Here is a 26,347-nt window from a genome sequence, read left to right on the forward strand (position 1 = left end):
AAAAGCCTTCTTTTTAAGAACCTGATTGGTTTTTCCTTGTTTTTAGATCCAAGGGGGTTGGATCTGTATTCACCAGGAGTTGGTGGGAGGAAGGAGGGGAATGGTTAATTTCTCCTTGTTTTAGATCCAAGGGGGTTGGATCTGTATTCACCAGGAGTTGGTGGGAGGAAGGAGGGGGATGGTTAATTTCTCCTTATTTTAAGATCCAAGGGGTTTGGATCTGTATTCACCAGGGAATTGGTGAAAGGTTTCTCAAGGCTTCCCAGGGAAGGGAACTAGCCTTGGGACGGTGGCAGCGGACCAGAGCTAAGCTGGTAGTTAAGCTTAGAAGTTTTCATGCAGGCCCCCACATTTGTACCCTAAAGTTCAAAGTGGGTATCCAGCCTTGACACCATCAAATTCAGGTCAACAATACTTCCTTTTGTTTGTTTTAAACCTGCTGCCTATTAATTCCATGTGGTGACCCCTAGTTCTTCGGTTATGAGAAGGAGTAAATAACACTTCCTTATTTATTTTCTACACACCAGTCATCATTTTATAGACCTCTATCATATCCCCCTTAATCATCCTTTTTCCAAGCTGAAAAGTCCCAGTCTTATTAATCTATCCTCATATAGAAGCAGTTCCATACCCAAAATCATTTTTATTGCCCTTTTTTGTACCTTTTCCAATTCCGCTATATCTTTTTTGAGATGGGGTGACCAAATCTGCACACAGTATTCAACATCTGGGCATACCATGGATTTATATAGAGTCAATATGATATTCCCATTCTACATAAAGGGATCAAAGAGGTTAAGTGACTTGCCCACAGTCATATAATGAGTCAGTGGCAAAACTGGGATTAGAATTCTGAAGTACCTGGTTTCCAGTAGCCCCTGATACTGCAAAGATTAATGCATGTGCTTAATTTTAAGCAGATGAGCAGTACCCAACTGGGTCTGCTTATCTGCTTAAAGTTAAGCATGTGCATAAGTTTTTGCTGATTTGAGGCATCACACTCAGGGCTGGTCTACACTGGCGGGGGGAGGGAGTCGATGTAAGATACGTCGACTTCAGCTATGCTATTCCCTTATCTGAAGTTGTGTATCTCATTTCGACTTACCTCCCATCCTCACGGCGTGGGATCGACGGCCACAGCTCCCCCATCAACTCCGCTACCGCCGCTCGCCCTGGTGGAGTTCCGGAGTCGATGGGAGCGCGTTCAGGGATCGATATATCGCATCTAGACGAGACGCAATATAGCGATCCCCGATAGATCGATCGCTACCCTCCGATCCGGCGGGTAGTCTGGACGTACCCTCACACTCACACTCTCACACACACGCACTCACAGAGCTGCAAGCACTATGGGTACAAAAGAGATGATCAGACACAATGCAGAGTAGCACGCTACACTTTGCTTCATTAAAATCTAAACTTAGATCCTTTTATGAAGCAAGTGTTCTGTTTATTCTTCCTACATGGGGGGAAAAAAATCTCAAATTTCCTAGAAAGTAAGTTTCCATTAAACATGAGAAGCTGAGAAATTGCCAAAATTATAACCTTTAACTTGTGTGTGGGAAGGAAGCTTTATTTCATTGTTTATGTATTTTTAGGTATCCCTGTCCAGGCACACTTTCTCCTGTGCCCATCTCATATCTTGCAGTACCTATTACACCAGCTAAACAGGAGAATAGGCCCATTCTGCACCCATTCAACTTAATGGGATTTTGGTGCTATAAAAAGTCCCATTGCAGCAGCAGGCAAAGGAATGAAGTCAGTGGCAAAGGGGCAGCAAAAACCATGACAGATTTTGGCCTTGCGCCTGCAAACACTTATGCACATGCTTCTTGTTACGCATGTCGGTTATTTCATCAAATGCAGTAGCCTGGTGTGTAGTAGGAAGAACAAAGAGTGCATCAGTTTATAAAGAGCAAAACCCCCCGGTCAGCGAGAGAGAGAGAGAAATAAACCACATTTCACAGTTTTGCTGCAATCAGGAAGTTGTTGAAGATCTCCAGACTGTAGGCAAGTCTAACTCATTTGAGAGGCAAGTAAATGTGAGCTACTATTAAAGAGCCCAATCCTTCAAGTGAATCCTGACTTCAAGGAGAGTTCTGCAGAGCACAGAGAAGACTTCAGATAAATTCAGTGGGCTTTGGCTCAAGCCTAAAAAGCGAAATCTACTTCTATATAATTCAATGATTTGATTATATTTTAAGGGCTTTGCCACAGAAACAAAAATACCTGACAGGGTCTTTAAAGATGTAAGACATTATTAAAACTATACATAATAAATGTAAACGAGATTACAAAAATATAGGATAGACAAGGGGTTTCATTTTATCAGGTTTTTTGGCTGATTTGCTGGTTTAATAGAAGTTCTTTCAATTAGATAATGAAACCAATAATAGTAATCTAAAATCTAATTTAAATAATTCTGTTATTTAATTATTTTATATTTAAAATGATTTGCCAGAGCTTTAACATCCCTATTCAACTTTTTCATTTCAGGTTTAAAAGGTTTAGTGCCAAAGTATCTTAGGTTCCATAGTTTCATTTTCAAAAATGATGTAGGCACTTAAGAACCTAAGTCCCATTGACTTTCAGCTGAAACTGAAGGTTCTATAGGGTTATTGGGGGAGATTTTTCAACTTGAAAGCAGAGAAAAGTTCAGCTTTTCATGATATTTAGACTCCTGAGTGTCTAAGTCGCTTTTGAAAATGGGACTTAGGCTGCAATGTGATGTAGGTGCTTCTGACAATGTTACCCTGTCCCTGCCTTTTTATATGACTTGGGGAAGAGCATTTAGGGAGAACCCCTATTGTCTTTACACAGGCAAATCTCCCATTGAGTAGAATGGAGTTTTGCCGGAGTAGGGACTGCAGGATCAGTGCCCTGTTATCCTGACCTTTACAGTTTAAAAAATGAAATCAAATCCCCCTGTGTATCAATGGAGTTTTGGATACAAGAACAACCCCCTTCCAAAACAACAAAAAAGTTGGGAGCTGTTTAAAAGTGTTTGGGGTGCGGGGCTGTGATCTATCCCCCTGTTTCTCTCTCCCACCCTGTCCCACACACCACTTCAGCACACTCCCCTTTACCCCCGCACTTCCGCCGGGGGCCGCTTGCCACCCCGCAGCTCCGGGACGAAATAGATAGAGCCTTTCACAACCGGCTGCTTTGCTGAGCATCACCTCCCCCTGGAGCCCCGCGGGGAAGGAAGGAAGCCGCCTTTAGGAGGCAGAGAGAGAGATCAGCTTCCTGAACTTGTCCTGTGCCGCAGCACTAAGCCAGCCTCCCCCCCCGCAAGAGATCTTCGCTCCTGCCTTCTGCTGCTGCCCCGGCGTGTTGGGCGTTCGGCTGGGATGTGGCCAGGCAGCGCCGGGGGTCTGAGACAGCATTCCGGATCCTGCTCGGGATTTTTGTAAGTTTCAGCTTTCCTTCTGGGGTCTTTGCACTTCCTCGTCAGAGATCTCCTCCCCTTCAACAAGCCGAACAAAGTAAGATCAGGTGCCTGCAGGCGTCGTTCTCCCTTTGAAATGGAAGGATCAACAGTGGGGCGTTTTCTCTCCTTGAAAGCGGAGAGGATTTTGACTTAAAGTGTGAGGTCTCTATACATGGATTTCCCCCCCCCCCCTCCCTCCCCCTGTTTAGGTCGGGCTGGGAAAGGGTACGGAGGGGATTTTGTTGTTGTTAATTAACACATATTCTATTTATTTAGTGTTGCATCGTATTCATTAGTAACATTTGAGCAAAAACACACAAAAAACTGGAGGAGATTAGGTGAAGTTTAGGTGCATTATGATGATAATTGCGGGGGGGGGGTGCAAAGCACCATGCCAATTTTCAGTGCCAGATCACCTTTTTTTTATTTTAATCGCATGCCTATTTTATTATACAAAATAAAATATTTATTTTAATTTTCATTACTATTTTTTGCTTGATTTGGATGGGGAAACCCCCCGCCCCTCCTTAGCTCAACAAGTGGTCAATAATTTCCCACCCAGGTAATGTAATATTTCCCCACACATTTCTATTTTAATCTGAAATACATGATGCTTCGGGACCAGACTGTCAGCCCTTATTTATGTGAGTGAATAACATACCAGTTGTCTTACTGACTTCAGTAGGGCTATTTGGAAAGGCTCACCTAGGTGAGCTCCACTATTGTGCCCTTGTTAAATAAGGGTCAGATTCTGTAAATTCATACGCATGCAAGTAACACTTACTCACATGAGTACTCCCATTCAGCAGAGTAATCACTTGTGTGCAGTTGGTTGCATGGTTAACTGTCTCAGTAGGATCTGGCCTTAAAGCATGGATCATTATTTACTTTGGTCCACAGTTTTAAGGCCTTTCTGTGGCTTTCCTCACTCTACCAGTGTCCAAAATAAATCACTATTTTTATTCGTTTTATGATTTGGCCCTAACTGCCTTTATAACAATCACAGTCTAAAATGAGCATATAATAGCACTGTAGAATAATCTTACAGTGACATTTAACTTAACAGCTGTTCCCACGAGGGCCATCTACTCCACATGCCTATCACTTTTATTGTCTGGGAAAAATGGGAAATAGATGGCAAACTAGATCTTGTTCTTTTTTTCCTCAGGATGTAGGAGGACACAAAAGGGAGACCAGTGGAAAAGCACTTGTGTCCTGCTAGGTGGACTATGGTGGCAGGAAGATGTTGGCCAGGAAGAGTATCATCCCTGAAGAATATGTGCTGGCACGGATTGCTGCTGAGAACCTTCGCAAGCCACGCATCCGGGACCAGCCCCGCAAAGCTCGTTTCATCGCCAAGAGCGGGGCATGCAATTTGGCGCACAAGAACATCCGCGAGCAGGGCCGCTTCTTGCAAGACATCTTCACCACCCTGGTGGACCTGAAGTGGCGCCACACGCTGGTGATCTTTACCATGTCCTTCCTGTGCAGCTGGTTGCTCTTTGCCATGATGTGGTGGCTGGTGGCTTTTGCCCATGGAGACATGGATGCTAGCACCGAGAACTGTACAGGCAGTACTAAGTGGACACCATGCGTGACATGTGTCAGGTAATGTACAGTAGGAGGTGTAAGGAATAGCAATGATGTGAATGCCATGCTGCCCAAACCTAAAACTAGGCTTTGGTTTACTTGAACTGTTCTATACAGTATAGACAACTGAAAAGTTGAGTGTTCTCCACTAGGTTCCACCAAATCCTACAAGCCCCCCAGGCTTGGGAAATACTGTACCTCAGAATTCTTTGATGCAGGGCCGGCTCCACGCACCAGCTGAGCAAGCATTGGAGGCGGCATTCTGCCCAATCCTAGGGTGGCACGGCCGCTTTTTTTTTTTTTGCTTGGGGCAGCCAAAAAGCCAGAGCCGGCCCTGCTTTGATGCCTTACCGGATCTCCTAGAATCTGATAGTGACAGAGACCTTGCTGCTTTTCAGATGTCTCTACAGTATGTTGATAATTTTCCATGCCTGTTAAGTTAGAGCCTGCTTCAACAAAGTGGCCCTTAGGTGTGTGTTGTAAATGGTTTAGTCCTGTCTACATCAATAACACTATCTTGAACATGGTGTGGTCCATAGTGAATTTCACACCATGACACAAAAAGAAACAGTTTATCTTGAGAACTATATTTTGGCTTCAGAAAATCAGTCCAAACTTTCAAAGATGACTACTGAATTTGGGTGCTTCATTTTCTGGCTTGTCCAACTTATGACACCTTAGTGAGACTTGATTTCCAGAAAATGGAAAGCATCTGAATATTAGGCCTCTTTTAGATATCTCTAGTTGGGAAGCCAAAAATGGAAGTACCCAAAATTATTAGTCACTTATGAAGATTTATCGATTTTAATTACGGGACAAGTGCTGTGACACACTGCATCAGTATTTATCTCAGACAACAAGAACTGTTGTGAAAAACACTACCAGAGTACTACAATAGGTGTCAGAGGAGTGTGTTATTTTCCTTTTACTACCAACAAAACTCCCAGAACCCTGGCACTTTCCAGAGCACCAACCAAATGACTGATCAGGAGGGAATTTCAAATATACACAGTATGTTTACAGACTCCAAAGAGCAAACATTAATAGGAGCAAGCAATGAGACCATTCTGTGATATGTGCAGTAAGATCCTTATTTATAGTACTTGTTCTTTGAACAGAAAGAACCTGATTAACCGTTGCCCTGTCATTTACACCGGTGCAAGGTGGGTGTAAAATGCTACTGAATCAGAATGGTTGCATTTTGCATGCATTTTGCATACACTTTGCATTGTTGTTGGGACCACACAAGGGGCAAGGTGGGGTAGAATTAGACTCATAATATCTGAGTGTCCACTTTTATCTCCCTCTCTGTCTCGGTGACACAAACACCGTGGTAGCATGTACAAAATTCCAAGTGGCATTATTTCTGGCCTAAAAAGGACCAGGTTCTTAATCCCTTCCCTTGTTTTTACGCTGCTTTCCTAAGTGGGGCTATTCCCCTTCCAAGCTGGACTAAACTTCATTGCGTTGATTGATTTTACATTTATTTATTCTTAGGAACTGGCTGCAAGCCAGAGCTTCTGAAATGAGCAATTATGGCTCAGATCACCTCTGTGAGGGAACTCTCTCAGGCTTCTTTTTCATAGTATGTCCTCTCTATTGTTCAAGGAAAGGCGGGGCGGGGTTTGCAGCAGTAGAAAGGGCTCCATCCCACAAACCCGCTACTCTACTCTCAGAGGATCTGTCGGAAGGAAGGGCCATTGGGCACTGAGCTTTCTACATTTGGTCTGGGACTCCCTGCCTTGCCTTTCAGCTTCAAAGCAGCAGCACAGCTCCAATGGAGCCTCTCCTATGGGACTTTCTTGCTGGCTGCTACCCCAGGATGTCCCCTTCCCAGAGGACATTTCCTGGCAATGGAACACACATGCACTAAAGTTCACACTGATTCATTTTTTGTGAGGAATCCGCATGATACTCGGCCTTATGCAAGCTGGGGGTCACATGAGCACAACAGCTTTTAAGCCATACCTCCTGCTGCCAGGCATGTCCCTTGTAGTCCCTTACACTAGGAGACTGCTTAACTGTCTGCTTCAGGAAGTTTTATGGCTGCTTTCTGCTGCCAATGTGGTGCAAAGGGGTTGTATCCAAAACAAGGTTCTGGCCCTTTCTCTATTCCATCCACTGGCATTACCACTGATAAGTCTCCACCTAGTCCATGCAGGATTTAAGGTACAAAATCCCTATTCAAACAACAATTCCAGTGAGGTCACTACATTTTACTGCAAGGAAAATGTGAAGGGTTATTATAACTAACTGAAACATAGGTGCAGGAACTATGGGTGTGAGGGGTGCTGCAGCACCCCCGGGCTCCTGGCTGCCAGCCCAGTGCCCGGGGACTCCGCTGTCGGCCCCACACCTGGGATCCCAACTGCTGGCCCCACGCCCAGGGTCTTGGCTGCTGGCCGCACGCCCGGGTCCCAGCCACCCAGCTCTGCTGCCATCCAGCTTCCGGGGTCTGCTGCCACTCCACACCCGGGGCTTTGCTCCCAGCCTCAGCTGGGGCGGGGGGGTTGGACAGGGGTTAGGGGACTGGCTTTCAGCACTCCCACTATTAAAAATGTTCTAGCACCACTGAACTGAAGTGAATGAAGGATTAACATAACTTTTTGCTTTAGCACATGACGAAGAACACATGTTGTCATATAGTATTAGTATCTGTAGTGTTTCAGGCCAAAAGGTAGACAACCATCTATCTTCTAGTCACGAAAAGTAATTTTTCATGGCAGTAAATGATTCTGTTCTGTTAAAACTGACTCCCTGTTCCAACAAAGTTATGGAATAAAAGTATTGTCACTAATATTTTTAAGAATAAAGAAAAACTGATTATCTTAAAGGAATATTTGATATTGTCACTGTATACAGTAATAATAATAATTAAAAATAGCCAAAATTTTAAAGCCTGTGTGCCTAAAGTTAGTCTCTTAAATCCATATTAGACATCTAACTAAAATCTTTCCATGTAGGTTCCAAAATGTAGCTTTAAGAGACACCTGGGTTTGAAATTTGTAACCAACACTTAGAACTCATAGAGCACTTCATGTTTTCAAAGTGCTACAAAACTATTAACCACACCCCTCTGTGGTAGGTTAATATTGTTATCCTGCCCATTTTCCAGATAGGCAAATTGTTGCCAAAGCTGAAATGGGAATCAGTGACAGACTTGGGATTATTACAATTAGTTGCTCCCTGGCTTTTACTTCTGTGTTCACATGCTCAGCTTGCTAGACCTTCATTTCTTCAAGGACTGAGTTTACACTATAAAAATGTGGATTCTTTTTCAAATGAATCATTTTTAAAAGAAATTGGAGTATTTGAAGTTGCAACCATACACTTCGCTCTGCATATGGCTGAATATTCGTCACCCTTTCACTAATTCCATTAAATACCATATTAACCCCTTCATTCCTGAATTCTTTAGAACTATGTGCAAAAAAACAAAAAAACACAATTTAAAAAAACACACAAAAAACACCTCATTGGTGGTAACTCCCAAGAACGAAAAGCTTTTAAAAAATCCCGGTTTTAAAACATGCTTATCAAATTTGAATTAGAGCCAGTGAGAACTCAGCAGTCACATTACTGGGAGTCACTTCCTTTAAGATGAGTTTTCTCTTTCCACAGAAAAAAAATCTCCCTGATTTTGCATGTGCTATAAAACATTTTGAATTCTCTTTGTGACTCCTGGTCCTCTAGTAGTTTGAAGGACTGTTCCAACTTATCCTGAAGTCATAGTCAAAGGCTATGTCTAATCTACGTGGTAAATTGACCTATGCTACGCAACTCCAACAACATGAATAACGTATCTGGAGTCGACGTACCTTAGGTCGAGTTACCGTGGGAGGTCGACGGGAGAAACTCTCCCATTGACTTACCTCACTCTTCTCGTCGGGGATAGAGTACAGGGAGAGCGATCTGCTGTCAATTTGGTGGGTCTAGATGCACCAAATCGACCGCCGGTGGATTGATCTCAGAGCATCAATCCCGGCTGTAGTGTAGACCTGCCCAAAGAGTTAGTTAAGAGTTGATCAGGTTTTGTTCTTCCAAAACCAAACCTGAAACAAAGGGTGATTCAGATCTACCTTTGTGGAAAGGATATATATATATATATTACATTAACATAGCTCCGTTATGTACATAGATGTTACATCTGGGCGGACTATAATACATGAAAAGGGCCATTGTCATATTTGTTCATATGCATCAATATAAGATTTCATGTATGGCATGTCCAATAAATAATCCACATGTTACTTATGTAGCATCCACATATAAGTTACAAACCTAGATCCAGATTTAAATTTTGCAGATGGCCTTATTTTGACAGTGAGTTGAACCAAAACGCTAGGTCAAAGCACCCCCAACCTTTGGGAGATGAAGGGAATGAGTGTAGAGGCCCATTGACTTCATTCAGCTGCCTAGCCTCACTGGCTTACTCTCACTCGTGAACAGCTTGGTTGCTGCAGGAGCCATGCTTCTAGTGGTTTCCGTTAGTGTGATTGTCCCCAAAGCCCACTGATGGGGCTATGTAACAGGTTGTGCTCTGTCCTAGCCGTGGAGTGCCCTCTGTGGGTGGTGTCCGGCCCGTTGTCTGCCCTGATGTTTGTCTGTTTGGGACCCGCATTACTCCCTGGCTTGCAGCGTCTTCTTCTGGACACAGCCCTCCAGCTGTGCCCCACTCGGGTCTCTCCCCTTCCGAGGATATCCACAGTCCTCAGTCTGCACCTGACCTTATGGCCCACTGCAGCCTCAAAGTCTAGTCCTCTGCCTCAGGGGCAAGCCACAATCTGTATCGGGCCATGCTCCTACATAGCCAGGTGCAATGTAAGGGGGTGGGCGGGACCCAGGCCCACCCACTACTCTGGGTCCCGGCCCAGGGGTCCCTATGGCGGCAGCTATATCCTCCCCTCCTCTCCCCTCTACTGCTTGCACTCCCTGGGCCACTTCTCCTTTGGCCCTTGCACTTTCTCAGCCCTTTTAGTCAGGGGCTGCAGCCTGGCAGGTCACAGGTGGGAGCCCTCGCTCTGCTCCCCCAGCACTGCCCAGCACTGCTCTGTCCAAGGTGTTACCTCCTTACCTCAGGAGCCAGTCCTTCTCCCTTGCTAGTCAGGGAGAGACTGCTCTCTCCTTTGCTAGGCAGCCTTTATATAGGGCCCAAGTGGCCTCTTTCTATGCCTTGATTGGCTCTCCACAGGCCTTTGCTGACTGGCTGCCAGTCTGCACAGCCTCTCTGGCCTGTTCCAACCCTTTTTCTCATGGAGTGGGGCAGCCTCCCCACTACAGGCTGAAAGTCCAGAGGAGAAAGTAGTGTAAGGGTATGTCTACACTACCCACCAAATTGATCGATCACTACCCACCAAACTGACAGGTAGTGATCGATCTATCGGGGATCGATTTATCGCGTCTAGTGTAAACGCGATAAATCAATCCCCAATTGCTCTGCCATCGACTCCTATACTCCACCGCGGCGAGAGGCGGAAGTGGAGTTGACGGGGGAGCGGGGGCAGTCAACCCCACGCCGTGAGAACACGAGGTAAGTCGACTTAAGATACATCGACTTCAGCTACGCTATTCTAGTAGCTGAAGTTGCGTATCTTAGGCCAATCCCCTCCCAGTGTAGACCAGGCCTAAGTTAACTCAGGCTGTACTCACTGCACAGCTTTCCCTCACTGGTTTGGAGAGTGGGAGAATCTAGAAAAGTCAACCATCTCATCCACACTCCCTCCTCCACACCCCACCAACTCTGTGGAAATGGAAGGTGTGGTACTCCTGACTCAGAGGTTTCATTGGGTGGAGGGAAAGAAAAGAACACTGTTACCTCTGTTCCCCTAAAAACCAACCCAGGGTCATATTTGTATTAGTTTTATTACAATGCCGCTGTTAGGTCAGATAGAAAAGAGATGGAGCTTATTCATACACACACATATTCACTGCATTCATACCCTCATGCACCCACACACTTACACAGGTGGAGAGTTACTGGAGACAGCATGGAGGCCGAGAAGCCCAAGCGTGGTAGATCTGGTGTGTCTGCCTGCGGTCACGAATCCAGGCTGCCGAGTAGGTCAAGAAGCAGGGGCTTGTGTGCATGCCTTCTTCCTCTTAGGCCTTGGCTACACTGGCACTGTACAGCGCTGCAACTTGCTGCGCTCAGGGGTGTGAAAAAACACCCCCCTGAGCGCAGTGAGTACAGCGCTGTAAAGCGCCAATGTAATCAGAGCCTGCAGCGCTGCACACTCGCTCGCAGCGCTGCAAGCTACTCCCCTCTGAGAGGTGGAGTACATACAGCGCTTCAAGAGCTCTCTCACAGTGCTGGCGGCGTGACTACACTCGCGGCAGCGCTGTGAAGTCCCAAGTGTAGCCAAGGCCTTATTTTGGAACTAGGCGGCTCCTGTCATGTACACTGAATTTCCTTTCTGCGTCCGTCACCGAGAAGCATTCCCAGAGCAGTTCCTTTCATGCATACCAGGTTCTTCTTTTCTTTACAGCACTTCATGACTGCCTTCTCAGGGCAGATTATATCAGACACACCTGGCTCCTGTCTCAGGGCTCCTCTCTCCTTGCAGATCCTCTCCGCCCAGTCCCACATACACTCCCTTGTTCACACTCCCTCGTTCACACTCTCTCTGAGGGATGGGATATTACAAAGCTTGGAAGTTTATACAAGTGGTAACTTGAAAAGGTTACAGAGCTTGCAAAGGTTACAAAATTTTAAAGGCTATGCTAACAACCACTGAATTTACAAAGTCTGCAAAAAGGTTGCAGAATTTGATACAAGTTACAGATCTTACAATCGCATTTGAGCGGAGGCTTTACATAACAAACACTTCAAGAGTTAGAGCTCTCTGCCTGCTGACATGGAGAAGAATATGGACCATTAGGCAGGGAGGTTAGGTGAATTGTCCAAGGCCAGAGAGAGAGTCAATGCCAGTATTCAGGATTTCCAGGCTCTCAGGTCTGTCCTTTGACCGTTAAACAATGGCTCATGTTCCTGCAAATGTTGAGCATGCAAAACTGCCACTGAAGTTAATGGGAGTTTTAAGTGTGCAACAATTGCAAGAATGAACTCTTTCATTGCTTCCTATTCAGTGTACACTGTTAACTTTTCTACTTGAGGTAGTTAGATAACTAATTGTATGCAACTTTCTCCATAGGTCTTTCACTTCTGCTTTCCTCTTCTCCATTGAAGTTCAAGTGACCATTGGTTTTGGGGGCAGAATGATGACAGAGGAATGTCCCATGGCCATCACTGTCCTGATTCTGCAGAACATCGTAGGTTTGATTATCAATGCCGTCATGCTGGGCTGCATATTTATGAAAACTGCCCAGGCTCACAGAAGGGCAGAGACCTTGATTTTCAGCCGGCATGCGGTGATTGCCGTTCGGAACGGCAGACTTTGCTTCATGTTCAGAGTGGGAGACCTGAGGAAAAGCATGATCATCAGTGCCTCGGTGAGAATACAGGTAGTGAGGAAGACAACTACACCAGAGGGGGAGATCATCCCTATACATCAGCAAGACATCCCGGTGGATAACCCTATTGAAAGCAATAACATTTTCCTGGTGGCTCCTTTGATCATTTGCCATGTCATAGACAAGCGGAGTCCTCTCTATGATATATCTGCTAGTGACCTAGTGAACCAAGATTTAGAACTTATAGTGGTACTTGAAGGAGTAGTAGAAACCACTGGCATCACCACGCAAGCAAGAACATCTTACATAGCAGAGGAGATCCTGTGGGGCCACCGCTTTGTGCCCATCGTAACAGAAGAGGAAGGCGTGTACGCGGTTGATTACTCCAAGTTTGGCAACACAATCAAGGTAGCTGCTCCGCGGTGCAGTGCTAGGGAGCTGGATGAAAAGCCTTCCATTCTCATCCAGACTCTTCAGAAAAGTGAGCTGTCTCATCAAAACTCTCTGCGGAAACGCAACTCCATGAGGAGAAACAATTCCATGAGGCGGAACAACTCTATGAGGAGGAACAACTCTTCCCTCATTGTGCCCAAAGTACAGTTTATAACGCCCGAGGGGAATCAGAGTATGTGCGAAACATGATATACAACCTCACATGAGGCTGAGTCACTGATAAAGGTTGAGAGGCCAAAAATGTTTTTAAAGAAACAGATGCAAAATAGAACTGTACTGGAGCTATTTATTCTTTTACTTAATGAAAGCATCACATAACAGCAGTAGGAAACACTATAGCACTAGGCATATTAATTAATGAATAATGACACTCAGAGTAAAGGAAGCATGGTTCACTCATGTAATGTATTTTGTATTAATATGTGTTTTAGTGGCATGTGCGATTTTTTTCCTTTCAAGGAAATCTATCTGATGCTTTTCTACAGACTGCCATAAAATGTGTTTTACTTTTTACTTCTGGATTACGCACTGTCCGCCAGTGGGCTGATTTTCAATAGCACTGTGCATCCAGTAGCTTCCAATTATTTATGTGGGATGTATGGATTTAAGGTTAATAGATTCATTGATTCCAAAGGCCAGAAGGGACTTCTCTGATCATCTAGTCTGTCCTCCTATATAACATAGACCATAGAACTTCTCCAAAATATTTCCTAGTGCATATCAGATCTTGATTTAAAAATTGCCACTCCTGGAGGATCTACCACAACCTTTGGTAAATTTTCCCAATGATTAATTACCCTGACTGTTAAAAAATTATGCCTTATTTCCCGTCTGAATTTGTCTAGCTTCAACCTCCAGCCATTGGATTTTGTTATACCTTTGTCTGCTAGACTGAAGGGCCCATTATCATATATTTGTTCCCCTTGCAGGTAATTATAAACTTTAATCAAATCACCCCTTAACCTTCTCCTTGATAATCTAAATAGATTGAGCTCCTTGAGTCTATCACCATGAGACACGTTTTCTACTCCTTTAATCATTCTTGTGGCTCTTCTCTGAACCAATTTATCAACATCCTTCTTAAATTGTGGGCAGCAGAACTGGACACAGTATTGCAGCACTAGTCACAGGAGTGCCAAATCCAGAGATAAAATAACCTCTCTACTCCTAATCAAGATTCCGTGTTTATGCATCCAAGGATCACATTAACCCTGTTAGTCACAGCATCGTTTTTTTGGAAATCAAGTAAAGTGTTCATAAACAATTTCCCATTATCTTTCAATTTATTCTGATTAAATTCTTCATCCCAGCTGATTTGCCTCAGAATTGTTTTCAGCTGAGTGAAATTGGCCCTTTTAAAGCACCGTGTGTGTGTGTAAATAAGTATAACCAGTTTGGACTTTATTCTGTTTGCACATTATAAAGTCTGTATTTGGGGGGTAATATCCTGGCTCCACAGAACTCAATGGCAAAACACCCACTGATTACAATGGGGCCAGGATTTCACTCCCAGTTTTTAAAATCTTGGTTCCACTGGTTTATGAAAAAGTCATTAGTGACAGAAGGCCAGACTAATTAAATTAAAGAATTGAAAACCACACTCTTTAGCACCACTGTTGGCAACATCAGTACTGATTGATCACGGGACCACAGCTTAAAAGTTGTCATGCCATGACCCCAGCCCACCAGCTCTGTGGCCTATGGAGCAAATGCCAAAACCTGGGGATGAGGGATGATGTTTGCCACACCTACACCCCCTAATTGGTGCCAGTGCTTCCACCCCTGCCTGCTAACCCTCTTGGAGTGTGGCTAGTGAGCTGGTGCAGATAATGAGCCTGTCCATTTATTAGGAGGATGATCATTTAAAATAGTCAGATCTGGTGATCTGTATCTCACCACCTTGCATCCACAGCCACGGCTATCAAATTGTTCAGAGATGCTTGTTTGCCCATTTGTTTGAAACAGGCAAAGCACCATTCCATCAGCTGCTGTATTATACACATTATATGTGTATAATCTCAACACCAGCCTGTATAAAACCAAATTTTCCATAAAATAAAAAAATAGCAATAATGACTTATTCTGCCTCCCTTGCGGGTTTTTTTCCCCACCCTTCTTTCCCTTGTCTCATTCTGTTCTCAACTCTTCACTGTTTGTCTTGATTCTTCCTTTCTTCAGCCTTTTTCAGGGCCCCTTTAGTTTAATGTTTCTATATTATTTCACTCTCTAAATATTTCTGCTGAGATTTTTTTTTCCTTAATGCTCTGTCTCATTTTGTCCCCCCAATTTGGTCTCTCTCAATCTCAACACCAGTATATTCTCGTTCCTTCTCCTTTCCCATCAGTTCCAATCATTCTACCACTATCATTTCTAATTGTTATTATTTATTTTTTGTATTGTGGGAGCACCAAGGAGCCCCAGTCAGGGACCAGGACCCCCTCGTACAAGGCATTGTACAAACGCAGAACAAAAGACTGTCCCATTTCAATCCCGTCCGGATTCTCTTCCCATTCCACTTCTAGCACCCAGTCCCCTTGGGTGCTCTGCCCTCTCTGGAATGAGAACCACAGCCAGCTCCAGCTTCCCCTCCACATGTAGAGGGAGAGTATATTTGGGAGGGTGAGTTGGTGACAGCTGGTGACTTTGCAGGTGTCACCATCTAAATCCAGGTGAACTGAGCCCTCAGCACAGCAGGATGAACTGATGACAGCACCGTTTCTGAGTGAGCAATGCAGTCTTGGGTGAGGGGGCATTAGGGAGCATTGCGGAGATGCTGACATAGCACACACAGTGTTCATGACATCACCAGAGATCCATGAGGTGGGGAGCAGCATTCCCCGCAGAACACAGGGGCTCCACACAAATTGAAGCATTGCCTTACAAACCACAAGATGCTGAGGGCAATTGAGTTGGCCACTCTATATACCAGAGTTTCTGAAGCTCTTTTCCCTCCTGCCATAGGTTTTGCAACTGAGAGGGGATGTTTGGACCTGTATAAAGTCTGAGGTTATATACATTCAAAGGACACCATCAGCTTAAAAATCAGAGACACGTTTTTCAAATCTGGCTGCTTAAAGTTAGCTTCCAAGTCCGTGTAGGGACCTAAGTAGGTAGCCTGACTTTGAAAAGTGTGGGGCAACCAGCAGCTCCCATTGAAATCAGTGCTTTTGAAAGTCTGACCATTTACAGAGTTACCTAACTATGTGCACATATCTCTCTGAATTCTTTGTGCCTAGTATTATTACCCATAATACCGAGGGTTATTATAAGTGAAAGACATTAAAGGAATACTATATTTCTCTCCCTTTCCCAGCTCATTTATTTTATGCATTAGACAGCCTTTTGTGTATAATAAAATCGAGTGTACTCTGAATGATCAGTCAAATTTCCCGGTTTTTTGTTTAGTCTTTCATGCAGCAAGCAGTGGGAGAGAAAAATATTTTAGAAGAGGGAAATGTGATTGCAAATCCAAAAAAATTGACCAGGGGATTCAATAGCAGATGTAATATCTTTAAACTTTTTCTCGCCAATAAAATAGACTAGATTACAAGTTGACTCTGCTTCTTTTAATAGAAATGTAAAGGAAGAATGTCTGTCATCTGCATGGAAAACAAAAACATCCAATGTTACAAAAGCAAGGACTTTTTAAAAAAAGACCCAAGTGTTTGGAAGGGCTCCAAAGCCTCATGCTTCAGGGCATAAACCAATCTCTGAGTAATATGGTCAGGAGGAAATTTTTCCTGATGGCTGGTTATTCCATAACTGCATGCTGCAGGGTTTCTTGCACTTTCCTCTCAACCATTTGGTGCTGGCCACTGTTGGAGATAGGGTACTACACTAGATGGACCTTGGGTCTCAGCCAGTCTGGCAAATTCTATGATCCTCCTGTGGTAGAAACGTATGGTGAAATACAAATGTTTTGGAAATGTGTCTACTCTTCTGCTGCCTTCACCTCTTCTCCTGCCTTCAATATTTTCTTCAAACGTCAACAACAGTGACTGTCTGGACTATTAAGGAGCAAAGCCAGAGTAGTGTAATGGTTACCATATGCTCAACAAGGCAGTTAAAGGAACACTTTGAACGCCAGGTGGATTTTGAGAGGGAGGCATTATCGTTTAAGGTGGCATATATGTAAAAGTAAAACCCTAAGGGCTAGGTGGTAGCTTTGGTGCCACTGCCCTGAGCAGAGGATGGTGGTGGAGCTGAACCTCTTCAATAAAAGCAACATGGAGATTGTGCCTCAGGCAGACAGAATGGGCCAGATTTACAAGGCTATTTAGGTACCTGAAGATGCAGACAGGCACTTAGTGGGATTTTCAAAAGCACCTAAGCAGGTTTGGCACCTATCTGCATATTTAGGTGCCTAAATAGCTTTGTATGTCTGAGCTAATCTTCTTAGTACTGCTCTGTGTGCACAGGGTCTGGGGGAGAAGTGGGGACATACATTCAATGCACCAGCCCCTTATTCTAAAGCAGATCACTCTGGTGTAGTGGCCCCACTCCACCCCTGAATAATCCATTCTGGGTTTTACATGACACCCAATGCACCTTAGGACATGAATTATATATTTGGTTCCAGGCAAAGTTTGATTTGTTCAATAAGCCTTTAACACAAAATCTTAATATATCAGTTAAATCCTTTCCAAGGCATGGGACAGCATGCACCTCACACCTTTCTTAACTTACTTCAGAGGAACACATTCACTTCATTCTAATACTGTAGCTGATTAATGCAGAACATTATGTTTTTCTTTGTGTTTTTAATCAGGACAGTGGTATTCACAAACTATTCACTGCTGACTGGAACACCAATTTTGGATATCTTTTCTTCCTCGAGAAAATAAGACATTTTGTGAAACCAGCTTCCAAATTCTTAAGTGATTATTATTAGCAAATGATTACTGAAAAAGCTGTTGGCGTGAGACCAGAGTGGAGCTTTGGCTGGACGAAAACTTTTTAATAAATGACAAAAGGAACAAAACTTTCATTATTTCTGACAAATTATGTTCTCTGCTATTCTCTGAGGAGTGTCTGGTGTTTCCAGAGAGTTGAAGCAGATTTAGAAGGAAAGTTCAAGCAATAAATCCTATCCAATTAGGTTCTGATTTTGTTCTGAGCTATCGTTGTGTACCAGTTTCATAACAGTGACATGGCCATTTCCAGCATTTTGAAGAGCAGTACTGTGGTAAGGGTGGACCAGTTCCAAAAAGGCTCACATGCTTTGTCTGAAACTGAGAAACTGAGAGTCAGGAGCCTCTACATTTTAATCCTGACTTGGTTACTGAATTGCTATGAATTCTTGGCCAAATCTAGACCAGAGGTGTTCTAAGTGAGACAAGCTAGAACAGACCAGGGTCACCCAATAAGGAGAAGACATACAGGACCACAAATGGTCCCAAAAGGGCCCAGGAGGGCCAGGCTGCACTGAGGTTCATCTAAGAAGAGCTGCAAGCAGATTGGGGTGTCTCTGAGTTCCTGGGGAGAATGGGAGGAACCAGTACCAGGGCAATTTAGCTGGAGACGTGGGTGACTGATGTGTCAGCCCAGGACCTGTAATTAACAATATTACCAGGAACCTTGTGAGAGTGTAGTGTAGATATTGTTTCAGGAAGTGAATTGGGAAGAATTTATATCTGAAGTCTAGTAAGTTCCCATCTTGATAATTTGTCATTAATCCTACATAGCAGTTACTAGAAATGTTTGCTCTGTGTAAAGGCTGAATCGACTGCCAGAGTAAAATTGTCCTGTATGTAAAGGTCAATGGTGTTTGCATAGCCAGAATACGGGTTAAACCCTTTCTCTTCCCAATTTGCCCCTCACTTCAGATGTGCATGGTTTTAATAAGGAGATATATTCATGGCACTCCCATACTAATCAGCGTGACAGGCAATAGTTTCTTCACCTTCCCAACCTGCTTATGATCTGTCTCTTACCTATGTCTTTAACCTGTCTTTAGAAAAAAATGTTTTCCCACTTCCCTTTAAGTCTTCTTTGAGCTTGAAGAAGAAGATCTCTTACAGGACAACTCTTCAGGTGACCTCTGTAAACCTCAGATGAATTTCCATATTCCTTTGTCCATCTACTCAGAGAACTTAACTCTTCAGATATAAGATTAATGCTGCTCTTGAGAAATAAACATAGACATTTAGGCACATGTAGTTAAAACATACCTGAGTGGAGCCTATGACTGATAAACTTTATTCCCCGGCTTTCAGAAGAGATTATTGAGCTTTAAACTTGTGAGGTTTTCAAGCGGTTTCCTAATGAGGAAGCTCCTTTTTAAAGCACTGAAGAATTGCCAGTTAATAGTGGAGGAAATTATGGTCAAATAATTGGGGACCATAATAAGAGTTAAGGGAAGAGAAAAATCACATAAATAGGTTTTGTAACAACCTCTTCCCCCCACACACACATTTTAATTCACACTAATAATAGTTTAAACAAGAAGGGTGATTAACCATTGGAACAAATTATCAAGGGAAATAGTAGATTCTATGTCTTTTGAGTCTTCAAATCAAGATAAGATGCTATGCTTTAGCCAAACACAAATTACTGGATTCAATAAAAGGGTAACAAGGTGAAATTATATGGCCTGTATTATACAAGAGGTCAGACTAGATGATCTAATGGTTCCTTCTGGCCTAAAAATCTATCTATAGAGAGACTCATTGTGAATTGATGGACTTTTGATCCTGATCCAATGGAAAGACTCCCATTTACTTTAATGAGTTTTGGATCAGGCTCTTACTGAATTACTAACTTAATAAACACAATTAAAATAACTCCAGGATTATGCATCACCAAGTTGTTGATTTATTTTGATACATTTAGTCCAGTATTAATTACAGATACTTCATAATGTACTTTTAAACATCATGTAGTATAGTTTATAAAAACAAGGACACCTTAGCAATATGGGAACTCTCTCCAGTCTCTACTATGAAATCTTTGCTTAGCCGTATGGGAGAGAGATTCAAGTTTTATAGGGATCAGCAAAGTGAGGATAAGTGAGGTGCCACAGTACTGTGTTTATAATCTGACAGTACTTGAACTGTATTGTTACTATCCTGTGCAGACTGTAAGCAAGGAATGACACTGAATTGATTTGTGAAGTCCTGTCACGGTTTAGGTCCTAGAATCCTAGCTACCTAAGAGACTACATCTCTCTCCTTAAAGATAGGGTGACCATATGTCCCATTATGATCAAGATAGTAACCTTTTTAAGCTCTATTCCAGACAGCACGACTTTTTTGGCAAAACTGGGCATTTGTCCCATTTGCCTGAATATTCCTCCGCATCCCCCTAGGCCAAGAACGAACAGGACAAATGCCCAGTTTTGCCAAAAACATTGTGACGTCCGAGACGTCAGCTCGGGCAATCAGCAATGCCAGGCGACTCGGGCCAGCCCTGAGCTTGGCAAGGCTCGGGCCAGCCCCAGGGGCTAGTGGGGCTTTGGCCAGCCCCATATGGTGGGGCTCAAGCAAGAGGTGATGCCGGGCAGTGTCTCATTTTCGGTTTAGGGAAATATGGTCACCCTTCTTAAGTATCATTGCTATCGTTGAATTAACCTGTAATAATAATAAACATTCATTAGAAACCCCAAACTTGGCCCTCTTTCACCAAATCTTAAGTAATTCTTGTTCAATGCATGATTTTGGGGGTGATCTCATTGGTTTTAGATGTTTGGTTTTGGTTTGATCAAAAACCTGGAAAATATGTCTATTTCCACCACTCATGCTTTGAGTTTTTAGAAACATTCAGCTCCAGAACTCCAAGTAAAACTCAGGGTCTGCTATATCATCTTAATAAATTACACTTTTTTTATTTGTACTGAGAGCATTTGATAATTGCTAGTTGTCTGGGTGGCCAGTTTTAGATGTCACAGTATTTCCAGAATTATATTTTATAATAAGAGACATTCTATGCTCTGCCTTAGCCAGAGTTTCTAGATGTTATAAACAGAGAGTAGTCATGGCAGATCAGATTAAATTGTTTGTTATAAGTGTTATTTTTTTCCATACACAAAGAGTAACCATATTCTCTCAGTCTAAATTATTTTGACTTTAGATGAATGGAAGCAATGAAAGAGAAAAGAAGTAATAAGATCTCTGAGACAGATCCTTCCTGCACTCCAGCTACTTTTCACCACTTGTACACCAAGAAAAACGTAATGTAAAACTGAACCTGCCCTTTGAAAATGTTTAGCCAGGAAAACTAGTTTTAAACTCTGTGTAGCTTGAAAGCTTGTACCTTCCACCAACAAAAGTTGGTCCAATAAAAGATATTACCTCACCTACCTTGTCTCGCTCATATCCTGGGACCAACATGGCTGCAAAAATACCACCAAAAAGTTTTAAGCTCCGCAGCTTTCAAATGACAGATTTTTTTTTCTGAGCATTTATGTTTTTAAGTGTGGGTCTAAATATTTCATTGGCAGTCATTCTTTCCCATGAGAATAATACCACAAGTCTGCTCAAATATCAATTCAGATATTGTGATTAAAGATAATACAGAAAAGCAATAAACGAAGAATGAGTTCACATTTTCAAGAATTACATGATTACAGTGTCATTGCTTGTGAAATAGCACCATGGTTCTTTGGAGTTTTGTAATACACAGCATGACTATGGTCATTTTTTTCCAAAATGTCCATTCTCCATAGATAAATTAGATCATCAAATGCCTGAGGTTGGTTGGTAGTGACTGGTGGCCCCAAATATCTGCATTGGTGGCCAGGGCCACTTTTCATTACTGAGGCTCTGATTCAGAAAAATGCTTAAGCACATGCTTAACTTTAAGCATGTGAGTAATCCAATCCCTATTTACAAAGTATTTAAGAATGTGCTTAATTTCGAGGTCAGGTTTAAGGCCCTGTCTCAGACAAAAAGTTGCAACAGTTTAACTAAATCAGTTTAGAAACCAAGGGTGAAATCTTAGGCCCATTGAAGTCAATTCACCCCAATTTAGTTAAAGCAGTGCAATACCCTTGTGAGGCCATTCTTATGTTGGTTTAGCTAAATGGTGTGTGTAGAAAAGATCCAAGTCTCATGGGACTTTAAGCTGTGCTTAAATGCTTTGCTGAATCAGGACCTAAATTATGAATGCAAAGTTGATGGAGAAAAACTAATTATGTGGTACATTAAAATTATATAATATATCCATGCAAAAACATAGTAAGAAGAACATTATTAAAGTTGCAAAGCAGATGCCAGAATTAAGGCTACCCTCTTGTATGAATGCATTTTGATAGAATCTTTAATTACCCAGGCATATATTATTTTTCCCCCCGGACTGTCTCTCATTCAGACTAGTATGGATGGTGTTCAGTGATTTCTTATTGTCCTCATTCATGAAAATGGCTGAGCCCCTTTAGATTAGGCTTTCAAAACGTGTAACCTCAGTCATACATAAAGCATTGCAAAATTACATCCCCCCCAAATTTAACCTTGTCAAAGTTGTACGGAACTGAAAACAGCAGATTGAAATGGTATGTGTTCAGCAACCAAATGTTTTGCTCCCTATTGACTTCAGTGGGCTTTGGATTAGGTCCATGATTAATGTTATTCAGGATTCTCAATTCCTAGGAGTAATGGATGAAACTAAGAAAGAGCAAAGTTAGGATGAATATCATCAAAATTTTCTGGCAGTGAGATCTACTGAACTGTAGAATAATCTTCGAAGTGGGACTGGTAGAAGCCTCATTGCTGGGGATGTTGAAGATTAGACTGGGCAAAGCAATTGTAAAAGTACAAGAGATATCAATAATCCTGATATGGCAGGGAGATGGGCTAGGTGATTTAACAGATCTTCCCCATGACTAATGTCAACCTCCATGTTTCTATTTACTTAGACATAGCTAATGCAATCTTTTTTTATTTATTATTTTCTGCACATTAACTAATTAGATGTGCCCCACAAACTGGTTTCACTTCACCAAAAATCACACAGCTACAAGCTAGTGATAGCTCTCTATGGTTCTATCAATCATAATACAGTTGTATATATTATTGCATTCTTTCCTATTCCACTTTCAGCAGAGGACTATTAGTACTGCAGTAAATTCCTTACTCTTAACTAACCCTTGTGTATATTTTCAGATCAATGAGGAAAAGCTGATTTAACTTCACATTTATGTAAATAAAAGAGATAAGTCATTGCACTGCAAGATTTGCTGGTAGGGATTCTCCAGTTTATACTTCATTTTGGGTCTGTGGCCAATAGATTACATTAAAAACTTGAGGGAACATTCTGATCTCCAGACACAAATAAGTTTCCGTGTATGTTCAGAAAAAATAAATGTAACGAGAACTGTCTTGTCCCACCAAGCTTCTCAATTCCTTTAGAGAGGGAAATATACCCATTTTAACTACCCATCCCTTTGGTGTGCTCTCCCACCTTTGGTCTGAAACAGCCCAAACCGGTTGACCTTCTAGGAAGGCTACAATGCCCATGTGTTCCAGTGGACATTGGAGGAGGCTAATGAATTGGAAGGCGGGATTTTTGGTTGGAGGAACATGCTATGAAGTGGGACTTTTAATACTCATTAGGCCAACCTACCAATGATTAGTGATGGGAGGTTGGGGGTCAGAGGAGAAGTGCTGCTTCTGAGATTTATTTTTGTTTGTAATTCATTGTAGCATGTATTTTTAGATGTATGCCAAGGGCACCCTGATGAGCATTCTTTGACGGGAATTTTTAAAAATGAATGATTACATTGTTTTTTCAAGGAAGGGTGTGGCAGAGCTGAAAACTGAACTGAAATGTCCTTAGATTCAGCCCAGTACCTTAACTGCAAGACCATCTTTAGCAGTTATATTTCTTAGTATTTATTATATGCCAGTGCCCTCAGTGCTATATGGAATGTGGAGTAGACACAGAACCTGAGCTATTTCCTTTCAAGTCAATGGAATGCTTGTGTCCAGGAAAGGCCCTCTGCCCTCTTGTGTATTTGTTATAAATCAACATAAATATTCTTGGTAGTAAGCACTAGAAGCTTGATCCAAAGTTCACTGAAGTGATGGGGAGAACTCCCATTGATTTCAATGGGCTTTAGATCAATCTCAGAGTGTTTGTAAAATCTCGCCCTATTTAGGAAAAAAAATTTTCTGTGAACTTCATTGTGAGATCTAGGACTTATCTAGAAAAACAACCCAGATGCTGACAAAAGAAAAAAGTATTAAATAAAAAATTAGAACATCACATACAAAACTTCCAAGCAAATCATTACCAAATTTGAAAGTACCATGTCGTTTGAAGCTGTGGAATTTTTTCCCCCTCCATAGAAGTTAGGCTATGGAAAAAGGTAGGAAACTCATTTAGATATGGGAGAATAAATTAGCACTAGAAAACTTTTTGAGTAATCAAGTAAATGTGCTTTTTCCCCCTACTGTTTACATCCAGATTCAATGCTTGTTTTGAAATCATGCTATAAAGTCTCCCATCTGGTAATGACAGTGCTTTGGCCACTGCAGGACAGGTTGGAACAGTTTGAAATAACATAATGGATGCACTACTCCACTGATACAGCTGGATACCTTTTAACAAAAGCCTCTGCTTCCTTTAAAAAATAAAAGAAGGAGAGTTATTAATGATTTGGAAGGAATCCAAGTAAATTAAAAGGGGAATGTACAATTCCATTTAATAATATTTAAAAGAATCATGTCAAGCAGAAGGAAAAATTGCCAGCAGGTTAAAAAAGGTAAAAGAGATTTCTAAAACAGCGCCTTTAAAAATGTATTTTAAATTATTCCCTTTCTGTAAGATTACATCGTTGATGAACTAGTCATGGAACAGTTTACATTTACTGAGGTGTTGTTGGTTTTTTACATCCCTTCTAATGCTAAGTCTGTGTTACTTTAATGCTTGGCTTATTGGAAAATCATACCAGTGACTCAATACTGAGTTAGACTTTACAATTACTAGCGTGCAGCCGTTTCTTCCATGAGGCCTATTCCTACACCTTGCTAAGTGCAATGAAAGTGCATTTGTATCTACTATTTAGAGTGTCTGTCTTTTCAGAGTCCGACTTCTCTGTGACCTTCCTATGTGCCTCCTTCTAGCTCAGTGAGTGCAGGCAGTTCTTCTTGAGAAGCAATTTTTCACATCTAACACAGAGGAGAAGGTAGGTTTATCTAGATTAGGAAAGAGACCCATGTTAGCTAAAATGTGTGAGCTAACCCTGACCTAACCTCAACCTTTTTTTGAATCCAGGGTTCCTCAACGCAAACTGGCACAATTTGCCCCTCTGTGTAGTCTGCAGAGCCACAGTTCTGACACCTTTAATGAGCCTAATTCACTAAAACTATGTTATGTTTTCCATAGATAAGGAACAGACATGTATTTTCAGTCCTGGTAACTTTTATTTCAGATTCAAAGAAACAACAAATTAGGCCAGATCTTCAGGTGTAAATCGGCTTAGCTCTACTGATGTTGGCTTTGCTACCCTGACTTAGACCAGCTGAGGATCTGGGCCAGACTCTCCAGGAGAAAGTGTGACAGCTGCCAAGTGGCCCATACCCAGGACTGAATTGGGCACCTCCAAAGCTAAAAATGAGTCTCTCCCACAGTGTGAGCTGAAGATTCAGGCTCTTGAAAGGAGAGCTGTAACAAACATATATCAGCTGTGGATTGGGCACAGAGGGGGACACAAAATACACTCTCACCAGTGGGTTACATACTTCGTCTGGACGGAGGACGCTTACCCCAAGATTCTGAGGCCCATAGCAGTTCTAATCTGAGGCCAGCCCTCACATACATGATGACCACCATCTTGGAGGATGCACCAGAGATTGAAACATCAGTATTTCCAGAGTAAGAAGCATGATCATCTACAGCTTGGGGTAGCTCTGGAGTTAGGAGGCTTTACCAGACTCACAATCTCTGTGGATTGCACACACTGAGGGAGGCATAACACCACTGGTCAATTACAAGAGCACAGTGTGTGTGATTCCCTCTGTAACAGCACCCTCTTGTTATCTGTAGTGGGGTGGCTGTCCCACTCCAAGGTAAAAAAGACTAAGAGCAGCTGAGGGAGGCTGGCGAGGTAGTTGGTCCCAGGTGTGCTTGGCTTAATCAGGCCATGGCTGGCCTGGATAACAGGGCTGTGGGGCCAGGAGACAGAAGAGTCTCTCTCTAGCTTTGGAGAGAGATGGACCTAGCTGCTTGAAGGAGCAAAGGGTACCTTGGACAGAGCAGTGCTGGGGAAGGGCAAGAGAAGCTGGGGCGCTCCAGCCTGGTAACTCCCCAGGCTGAGGCCTTGATAAAGGCTGGGATGTGCAGCCTGGGAATAGGCAGAGGCAGCTGGTCCAACCCCCTTGCCAGTGATGAGTGGCCATTACAGACTGCAGTTTGCCCCAGTGAAAGGGGGATAGATGATGACTGGCAGTAGCCACTGAGGCAAGGTGAGTGTAGAGGGTTGGGGGGTTCCTCTTGGAGGGGAGACCCAGAGTGTAGGGGGTACTGCTG

At 42.8% G+C, this 26,347-nt stretch overlaps 1 protein-coding gene across 3 annotated transcripts; it reads left to right on the top strand.

Annotated features, from left to right (window-relative positions):
• The first annotated feature begins 3,066 nt into the window (after positions 1 to 3,066).
• KCNJ8 (potassium inwardly rectifying channel subfamily J member 8) lies at positions 3,067 to 16,433 on the top strand. Of its 3 annotated transcripts, none has more exons than XM_024103294.3 (3): positions 3,067 to 3,485; positions 4,599 to 5,038; positions 12,172 to 16,433. In XM_024103294.3, exons 2-3 carry the CDS (start codon positions 4,674 to 4,676, stop codon positions 13,070 to 13,072), a joined length of 1,266 nt encoding a protein of 421 aa, XP_023959062.1. In that variant the 5' UTR covers positions 3,067 to 3,485; positions 4,599 to 4,673; the 3' UTR covers positions 13,073 to 16,433. The 3 variants fall into 3 exon arrangements, with proteins under 3 accessions (XP_023959062.1, XP_005296687.1, XP_042704620.1); XM_005296630.4 differs by having other exon boundaries at positions 3,069 to 3,409; XM_042848686.2 differs by having other exon boundaries at positions 3,450 to 3,587.
• Positions 16,434 to 26,347: the final 9,914 nt, after the last annotated feature.

Source organism: Chrysemys picta, chromosome 1 (genome assembly GCF_011386835.1).
Source record: "Chrysemys picta bellii isolate R12L10 chromosome 1, ASM1138683v2, whole genome shotgun sequence".
NCBI lineage: Eukaryota > Metazoa > Chordata > Testudines > Emydidae > Chrysemys > Chrysemys picta.